The 10,124-nt window shown below is 52.6% G+C and overlaps 1 protein-coding gene across 1 annotated transcript in view; it reads right to left on the bottom strand.

Annotated features, from left to right (window-relative positions):
- Positions 1-398: 398 nt before the first annotated feature.
- The window catches only part of Tmem132b (transmembrane protein 132B), a 131,455-nt gene continuing 121,729 nt past the window's right edge, over positions 399-10,124 (bottom strand). The window contains exons 6-9 of the mRNA XM_048340717.1: positions 5,215-5,420; positions 3,667-3,937; positions 2,605-2,796; positions 399-1,710 (exon numbers count right to left, since the gene is read on the bottom strand). Of these exons, the coding sequence (XP_048196674.1) occupies positions 562-1,710; positions 2,605-2,796; positions 3,667-3,937; positions 5,215-5,420 (1,818 nt within the window). The 3' untranslated portion in view covers positions 399-561. The remainder of the gene's footprint in view (positions 1,711-2,604; positions 2,797-3,666; positions 3,938-5,214; positions 5,421-10,124) is intronic.

The raw sequence follows: 10,124 nt of genomic DNA, 5'->3' as shown, positions 1-10,124 counted from the left end.
CATCCTGCGTGGAATTCTGACACCACGGCAAGCCCCAAGGACCGAAACCCACACAAAAGTCACACAGGTCTACACACACACACACACACACACACACACACACACACAATGGTGGGGATCAAAAGAACAGATGCAGGTGCAAATGTCTATAAAAATAATGGGCCGCACGCCTAGTCAGTAAGGAAGCTACTACATTCAGTCATCTTTCACGTAGGTCCAAACTCAGGCCATGGGCATCAAGTGTCCACTGTGCTTTAAAAGGTCTAGGAATAAAAAAAAATAATCACCGCCTAAATACCCCCTTAACGACACATGGATGACCGGCAGCGGCTGTCTGTGGGGCTGGGGAAATGGCACTGCCCTGCGCAGCCCCCACGCACTCAGAGGCATTTCCCAGTTCAAAGCCAGCGGCCGCCGCTCCCCAGGCCCCTAGTGCCTGCTCAGGAAGGAACCCCTCTGGACAGCCACAAAGGAACCTTTGCCACGTCACCCTCTATTGCTGCTGCCCCAGCGATCAGAAAACAGAAGGCATAAAGGTGAATACAAACATAAGAAAGGATTTCACATCTGGTCCTGCAGCCTCTCCATGTAGTCCCTAAAGTCCTGCGCCTCGCCCTCGTCCCGGTACACCCACTTGATGTCCTCTTCGCTGTCCAGCAGGATGGAGTTGGTGTAGGGGCCACCGTCCTCCGGGAGGATGGTGGTGTAGGAAGTAAACTTGACCCTCTTCCGCTTGGGCCCCGCCGCAGGATTGCCCGGCTCTGTCTTCAGGTCCTTCTCGTAGGCGTAGTCCGCGGGTCTGAGCAGCTGGCTGTGGAAGGCCTTCTGGGAGCTGCCGTTGAGCAGGAAGTTCCTCTCCTCGAAGGGCAGCCCCCGGTCCAGCATGGTGGTGCACTCCTCCGAGGGCAGCGTGATGTCCACGGGGTTCTCCAGGAGCTCCACCTCGTTGCCCAGCCACACCCAGTCGTGGGAGTGCGGGATGTTGCCCTGCTCACTCACCGCAAGCCTCTTGTGTCTGTATTTCCAGGCAAAGGCCACACAGTTGATCAGGAAGACCAGGATGGCCAGGCAGAAGACACAGAGCAGGGCGTACATGCCGATCTCCAGGTCCGTCAGGCCCCGGGAGCTCACGGTCAGGTCCCCCGCACCGTGGGGCTCCGAGGAGGACGCCTTCCCCCGCGTGGGGAAGCTGGTGAAGGCGTCGGCCCCACCTTTGCGGAGCCTCTTGTCCCCCCCTCCCACGGGAGCCCCGGGGGTGGCGCTCCTGTTGGCCCGCTCGTCCTGGCCGGTGGAGGCGCCATGGTGGGCCCACTCCTGCACGGCCCGCTCCTGGCCGCCCTCCCGCTGGATGGAGTTGCCCACGTGGTCTCTGTACTCGCGGCTGACACCCTCGATGTCGTTACCACCGCTCTGCTGCTCCTCCGTGAGCGGCCCAAACTTGACCCTGACGTTTCCCTTGCCCACGGCCAGCACGCTCTTCCTCTTGGTCTTCTGGCAAGGCTCACTGATCATCATCTCTAACTTGATCAGAGGACCTTGGCCTTCGCCCTCCGCCACCAGCACAGGCCACCTGGACTGGAGGTTTGGCTGGACAGACACCACCATTTCATCCAAGGACGAGACGGTGATGGAGAAATCCTTGGGCTCATAAATGTCTAAAGGCGTCACCGAACCGTCGCTGAACAAAAGCCAGGAGCTGATGGTTGCTTCCTGTGGGGACAGGCCAAGCACGACCTTAGCACCGCATTCCCGCACATTCACAAACACAGACCTGACGTCCTAGAGGAACCTCTCAAATACTCAGAGAAACCCCAACTCCTACACTGTAGAATCTTGAGCAGTACCCCTGAGCTAGCACCCATAACACGCCATAAACCCACTGACAGGGGCACAAACAGATAATACAGTTTAATGAGTGCATTCAATGAATGCACAAATTAATTTATTGTATGCCGCACCACAGATTTTGACTTTGACCTTTGTAGAAGCACTCTGAAAGATCAGGTAATTTATCTGAATCAACTTCAGCTGCACTAATCAGGCTGCTAAATATCGCTCATCTCGTCCTTATGGGGAGGCCAGGGCAGATGGAACAAAATGTGTGCAGGGTGCAGGTTCTCAGTCAACCATGGATTATGTGGCTGGCGGCCTTGAATGACACCATGTCCCTGTTTTTTTTTTATAAATTATTTTTAAAAGTTTGAGAACAGAGAAGAGTTTCAGAGTTGACAATAATTGCAGTAAACAGCATCAATTTGAAGCTATTAGCCATACTTGTTCAAGTAGCTGACACGGAATTTCTAACTATCCAAAATCACCTGTTTTGTTTGGCAAGAGTGAAAACAAGTGATTTTTTTCCCCTTCCTGGTCTAGCAACAGACTGTGCAACACAAATTATCCCACTGGAAAGTAAATGATAGAGGAAAATCACCTAAGCCTCCCTCCCACGCCTCCCTCAGAGCGCAGGCCGCTGGCTAAGAAGCAGGAAGCGGCCCTGGGAGCCTTCGTCCTGCCTGTGGGCTCTCGGCCTCCTCCTCTGCAGGGAACCAGAACCGAGAGAGGCCTGAGCGCAGCTGCGGGCACCCGCGGCCTGTGGAGCCTCACCTGCTGCGGTGCCTGGAGGATGTCCCGGGCAGCCACGGTGGAGACGATGGCCCGTCTGTCTGCTCTGTGGGGCTGCAGGTTCAGGGACAGGCCGGCCACCAGCTGCACGCCCAGCTCGGCGATGGTGACCCGGTCATCCAGGACGAGCACTGTCTTCTCAGCCAGGATGGAGTCAGAGAGCGGCGAGAGGACCTGGGGGTGGACGAGGAAGTGTGTGAGACCATTTCAAACTCCTGCTGTGTGTGACACAGCCCCCCAGAGCCCCCCAAACACAGGATAGAATACACTTTGCCAAAACTTAACCTCAGCAGCACCTAAACTACAGCTGAATTAACTGCAAGCAGCAACATCTTAAATTCATGCCCAGAAAACCTGCTGTACCATTTTCTGCATCATTATCCTGTCACCGCTGATTAGAAATTGTTTTACGGTCATTTAAGCTGGGTGCCAGTGGCTCACACCTGTAATCCTACTCAGGAGGCTGAGATCTCAGAATTGTGCTTCAAAGCCAGCCTGGGCAGAAAAGTCACCATGAGACTCTTACCTCCAATTAACCACCAGAAAAACAGAAGTGGTGCTGTGACTCAAGTGGTAGGGCACTAGCATTGAGCACAAAGAGGCTCAGGGACAGCACCCAGTCCCTGAGTTCAAGAACCACAAGTGACAAAGAAAAGAAGGAAGGAAGGAAGGAAGGAAGGAAGGAAGGAAGGAAGGAAGGAAGGAAGGAAGGAGGAAATTGTCTTATTGTCATTCAATAAAGGCAATGCCTTTTATTGGCAATGCACAAAAAAAGCAGAGTGTCTTAGGAAGAAAAGTTTGGTGACATAGTTTTACATCTCATTTTCTCCAGTAGAAGATATTACATAGTTTTTGAAGTACAAGAAGTAACCTGAGGTTTAGGTTACTAAAACCGATGACTACTTTATTGCTTCACACAGACTGAGTCCATGCACCCTGACACGCACGCACATGTGCACACACACTTCCCTGTGCACCAGCGATGACCAGAACACTCATCAATACAGAACATCAGGAAACACAACAAAGGTGGGCCCGCTGCACCTGCACAGTGGTGATGCCTGGCTCCCGACCCACCAGGGTCTTGCCATCCTGGAACTGGGCGATTCTCGGCTCCTCCACTTTCAGGAACTCGGTCACGAGGTCAGTGATGTCGAACTGCCAATCGGGGCCCAGCATGTAGGTCAGCTGACCCAGGTCAGGTGACTCAGCCACAAACTGTGTGAGGACCCGCACAAGGGCGTGCTGGTACTGCAGGGAGCAGCCGCGGCCCTTCTTCTCCTCATCTTCCTCATCGTCACTCTCCCGGGTTGGCCTGGAACCAAAACAAACGGGCAACATCCTCACTGGACAGACATCTCACTTTGGGTCTGTTTGTGGGTTTGCTCCCATCGGTCAACTCATTCCCCATTTGTGGGGCTGTTTGCTCCACAGGCATTTCTGGAACAACCCATGTGCCAGGTGGCTTTGTTCTTAGAGCAGGGACAATGAGGGCTCCCTGCCTTCCCTCGGCTATAGCTGCCAGACAACCTGCGCAGGTAGAGGCAGACTGTCCAGGCTCTGTGAGCTAGAAATTGGTCATTCTAAAACCATCCTCTGCACAGGAATGGGCAAAGCATGAGCTCCTGAGCCAGCACTGTCGCGTGGATTCCTGCCTCAACCCATCATGAACTGGCCATCAGCACAGAGTCTCCCTGCTGCTCACTGCGAAAGGCAAGAGGAGAATACATGGAGGGAAGGGATTCAATGAAAGGAGCAGGGACCTGATAATACGGGAATTCTCGGCATTCCCCAGACGGCCAACACAGGAAAAATGAAGGCTCCACAGTTTGTCTGGAAACTTCAGCCGTGTGCCAGGCTGGCATGCTTTCCCTGCGGCTGGAGTGTGCAATGCTGTCGATCCGTCGTCACCACCCAGCAAGGACCCGGGAAGCCCCCTCCCCTTACCCCCCCCCGCCCCCCGCAGCACTGGCAACATCGAGGCTTCCAACCACGTCCATTCAACAGTGATTTCCCTTCCCATGACTGCCAGCTCAGCTTCACCCTCCCTGTGTCCATTCAAGGCATTTTCTACCATGGTCCTCGAGATACTGCCAGCCTCAGCCCACCGCCTGCCCCTGCAGGAGGGGGCTGTCAGAGTAGCCAGCCAAGGCTCAGGAACTGCACATGTGTCACTGCTTCATGGTGGCCCTGCGAACGTCACCTTGCGCAACGCCTCCCCTTTGTGGGCCCGCAGCTTGTACAGGGCTCTCTGCAGAGAGACCCTGATGGCTGAAACCCAGGAGTCCACCAGGCCCAGGCCTGGACGTGCTGAGGAAGAGCCCATCTCCCAGGTCAGCCAGGTGGCACAGATGTGGCCAGAATTTAGTTCTAGAGTTGAAGGACAGAAGCCTCCACTTCTGACTGGTGGTGATTGCTTCCCTAGCCCAGGGGGTCAGGGCCCCCAGTGGCCACTTTGCCTCCCCTGGAGATTTGGGACCCAGGACCCTCAGATCCATAGCTGGTCCCCTGTCTCTCGCTTGTGCTCTTGTGCTCTCTCTCTTGCACACACACATACACACACACACACACACACACACACACACTCCTCACCTTCTGTTGGAAGCCACTGGGATCCTCCAGCCCTTGATCTGGCTCAGCTCCGTGTCAGAGATCTCTATTTGCAGGGGCAGCCGAGGCGCCCATACAGTGAACTCCACCTGCGAGGTAAAGTGCTGGTGTGTGAAGTTCACAATGGTGTCCACCTTGCTCTTCATTTCCTTCCCATTCACGAAGATGGAGTCACAGGTGTTAGAAACCTTCGGGGAAGAGCAAGAACCTTGCATAAGCAGGAGCACGCAAGAAAACCTGACAACAGCACAAATCGGGAAGTGCGACAGCTCTGATTTATGAGCTACCAAGACACCCAGAAGAGCAAGACTGGTACAAAAGGTAATTTGTAGGCATTAATTAGTGACAAATACTGATAAATAGACTCCAGGAAAACCATTTGTGTTACAAAATACTGACAAGTAAAACCATAAACATAATTTAATCGAGTTGCATAACCTCTGTCGCCTTTTGTGAGTGCATTTTTTTCTTTAACTTACCTTTTTATGTGCGCAAACTACCATCAGCCAAACCCCAGGTGCACCTTATTACACTCGTGCACCATATTTGAAGACACTCAAAAGGTTTTTATGTTACTAAGAAAAATACTTTATTCAAGCCATAAAGAGCATCTCCTGAAAAAATCAGGAGAGCTCTGTCTGCACTAGAGTCAGCCCGGGCAAGCACAGTCCTAAGGAAGGCACTAGAGACCTGGGTGTGATTATTTCTGCCTTTTTGAGCAGTAATTCTGAGTAATGGAGGGCAGGGCACAGCATTTCATTACGGTCTTCCCACTTGGCACTTGGAGGTTCCTTGTTTAATTCGTCCACTCCTGGTGAGTACTAGACAGTTGAGGCCTCCCTTTCATACCATCCCTTCTGGATAAGCAAATGAAATTCTGTTAACTGTCTCTCCTGAGCCATCAGGCAGACGCCCCTGTGTTTGTATGGGAGAGGGGAGGGGAGCAAAAAAACACACCAGGAGTGAGTGGAAGACGCAAAATAAACCATCAACTCGCCACAGAACCACCGCACGATCTTACTTTACAGATGAGGAAAGCGAGGACAGCCGTGTGACACAACGGAATCCAGGTCATGCACACTTTTAGGGGCACAGTGCAGGGCTGAGGCTGCTGGCAGGGCACCCCACTCCAACCAGGAGGTCGCTGCACAAGCAGCACACAATAGGACTTAACTCCAACCTTCCACTTCTCGCCTAGAGTTGCACATCTAGGGCAAGCCTCTCTTGAGACCAGACAGACAAGCCCAGCACCCAAGAGCCCCCAAAACACCAACTTCCAGACCCAAAGATTTCTCTAACATCCATCCCCCAATAGCACCAGTGAGAAATCGCTCCATAGAGGGGAGCAATCTGCCTCCCATGGGCTCTGGTGTTAAACTCACTTGTTCACACCAGGTTGAAATGAAAGACTGAGGGGAAAGTCACAAACAGGACTTCAGAGGCCTGTCCAGTGTCCCAGCTGCAGACACAAACACTGCCATTTCCACTTACAGACTCAGTGACATCTTCGGAGATCCCTTGAGTATCACAACCTCAGTCACCATCTCCAAGACCCTCAGTAACCCTGACTCGTGGCTCAGAACATGACAAGAGCTCTCAGGAAGAGGAAAGAAGGGAGCTCTCATCCACTGCTGTAGGGCATGAACTGTGGGGTATGAATTGTGGGGCGTAAAGTGTGAGTGCCAAGTGTGGTGTGTGAACAGGAGAGCAAAGCTTGGGATGCTACATGTGGGTGTGAAGCATGGAGTATGAACTGCGGGATGTGAAGCACAGGTGTGAAGTGCACTGTGTGAATCAGGTGTGAAATGTGGGGTGTGAAGTGCTGGTGTGAACTGTTGGGGTGACCTGTGAGGTATGAAATACAGGCTGTGAACTGTGGGGTGTGCACTGTGTGGTGCAAAGCACAGGTGTGAAGTGCTGGGTGTGAAACACAGGTGTGAACTGTGGATGTGAAGCACAGGTGTGAACCATGAGGTGTGAAGCGCAGGTATGAAGTGTGGGGTGCAAATGAGCAGCCATTGTGGAAGACGATGTGGGGTGCAGATTCTTCCTAGATCTGCCCTTGACCATCTCTCCTTCTTTGGGGTATGCAGCCAAAAGCAATAGTGTCAAGATACACACACACACACACACACACACACACACACACAAATATATGAGCCTGTACACCCATATTCACAGCTGTGCTGTTCACAACAGCTAAGATAGAGTCAACCTAGACACCCATCTGTAGATCAATCAATGACCCAGACACCCATCTGTGGATCGATCAATGCTCTGGATGCCCATTGGTGGGTGGATCAATCATCAGATGCCCATCATTGTTTGAACCAATGATCTAAAGACCCATTGATGGATGAGAGGCTATAGCATGCATGAAGTGGAATATTATTCAGCAATAATGAAATTTTTTATATCCCCACCACCAAGGTAATCAAACAAAGAGAAGGAACAAATGTTTTGCTGGCAAGGGCTATAGCCTCATGTGGACTACTCGTTTTACACTAAGCCGTGAATGCCCATAGATAACACCAGCAGACCATCTGAAACAGTGGGGGCCATTGGTCAGAGATGTTCCCAGAACGAGCTCCTTCTACCTGTGTGGCTCTTCTGAGCTGGGAGTGACTCTGCCGGCACAGCCGGACACCTCACAGCCAGGAGGAGACTATAGCCAGAGAGGGCCACAGCCAGGGGCCACAGCCAGGAGGAGACCATAGCCAGAGAGGGCCACAGCCAGGGGGCCACAGCCAGGAGGAGACCATAGCCAGAGAGGGCCACAGCCAGGGGGCCACAGCCAGGGGGTTACAGCCAGGGGGCACGGGCAGCAGGGCACAGCAGTCCACACGGACTTCAGGGATGGTTGGAGGCTACAGAACCAGCACATGTGTGACAGGGACCGGAGTGTCAGGAGATAGCAGGGAGATGTGACAAAATAAAAATCAGAGTCTGGTCCCCAGCACTCACCTGGATGAAGCCTTACGGGTTCCCTGAGCCCTGGGGGATGTGGAGAAGTGAATGCCACTGGTGTTGATGGGGGAAGCGTGAGGACAGAGCATGGAGACTGGAAACAAACAGCTGGTGTCCCATCTGCTATGTGTGTATCTACCTGTGCACATGTCCACCTGTGTGCATGTCCACCTGTGTGCATGTGCACACATCCACCTATGCGCATGTCCGCCTGTGCATGTGTGTGTCTGTGCACATGTCCACCTGTGCACATGTCCGCCTGTGCGTGTGTCTGCCTGTGCGTGTGTCCGCCAGTACACGTGTTTGCTTGTGTTCATATCTACCTATGCACCTGTGTACCTATGCATGCATCCACTTGTGCGCATGTCCACCTGTGTGCCTGTGTGCATGTCCACCATGTGGGTGTGTGCCTGTGCACATGTCCACCTTACATATGTCCGCTTATGTGCATGTCCACCAGTATATGTGTCCGCCTGTGCGCGTGTCTGCCTATGCACCTGTGAGCCCGGCACATGTGGACATGTGCACAGGTAGGGGTTCTGAGCTCTGGGTTCATGCGGTGGGCACTCCAGGCCTGGGTGGCAGGTGCTCTGGGCCCAGGGAGTGGGCGCTCTGGGAACAGGTGGTGGGCTACAGCCCACGTGTTTGGTGTTTGCACATAATTGAGTCACAAAAGGAAAACATTTTGGCCAAGTAAGTATATTCTCAGGAACAAAGGCAGAAATATTTGCAGCGCTTGTGATTTTCAAACCTGTTTTGAAAGTGCTCGTGAATCCTCTTTTAGAAAACAAATTTTGTTGCTCATTGTGAATTTAAGGTATGAAACTCAGAGGCTGAGAATATTTATCTCTGAAACTTGAAAACAGCCACAGCAGAGAGAGTGCTGGGGGTCCCAGAAAGGCTGGAGCTGCCGAGACCTGGCAGTAAGATCCATGCTCCCCTTCCCAGAACGGTGACGGAGATTCCCTCAGCGATGCAGAACAGAACCCAGCCGGGCAGAATGGGAGGCAGATGACGGCTAGATGCCCAGACAGGGTCTCGGGGTGCCGACGGGTACCAGTGTCCAGCCCTTGATTAACTTTGGGTCTTTTCCAGCTGGAGGAGACCTCTAAAATCCCAGGCCCCAGCCAGCCCGTGAAGCCTCCCCTGTGATGACATTACAAAGGATCCGTTACAAAGGACTCAGGAGACGAACAGCTCTGGGGGGTGTTAGCCACAAATTAAGGTGACTGTATCTAATGTACTACGCTGACATTACCTTCTGCGTAGCATGTATTACATTATCTTGCCTTGTATCTAATGCAGCTAACTCTCACATGATCTGACTGTGCTACTGAATATCAGTACAACTCATTGATCACACAGTACTCTGCATTTTCTCAGCACAGTTAGCCTGGGATGGAGCATTCACAGGGTGCTGGTGGGCGTCATGCCCCTGGGATGGGGAGGTGATGGGAACGCTATGAATGGCGGGATGCTAGGGGCTGCTCCAGGGAACACTGGTAACCTGAGCCTTGGCACAGATGATCAGAGCATGCACTACCCCACATCATGCTGAGGAAGCCAGGGTTACACCACAGTGCCGGGGCCACCCACATCCACAGAGAACTTCTGGCTTTTAAAGAGAAGCCCGGGGTCCGTGTTGTAAGTGAAGCAGTGCTGGCATGTACGTATAGGCCTCTCCAGTTGTCACCCTGCCACAAGCTATGTGTCCTAGGCCGTGTTTGCCTGTCCATCGCTCTGACACGTGGGGCAGGATCAAAGCAATGAAAGTATAAATATGTCCAAAACAAACTTCAACAAGGACAGTATGCTATGACCACAATGTCGCCACAAATAGACTGAAAGAGAAAGAATTTGTTTTGGATTTTGTTTTTTAAGAGTGAAAAGTAGGGCTGGGGATATAGCCTAGTGGCAAGAGTGCC

The sequence above is a fragment of the Perognathus longimembris genome, chromosome 3 (genome assembly GCF_023159225.1).
Source record: "Perognathus longimembris pacificus isolate PPM17 chromosome 3, ASM2315922v1, whole genome shotgun sequence".
NCBI lineage: Eukaryota > Metazoa > Chordata > Mammalia > Rodentia > Heteromyidae > Perognathus > Perognathus longimembris.
This window is presented reverse-complemented; position numbering and strand designations above follow the sequence as displayed.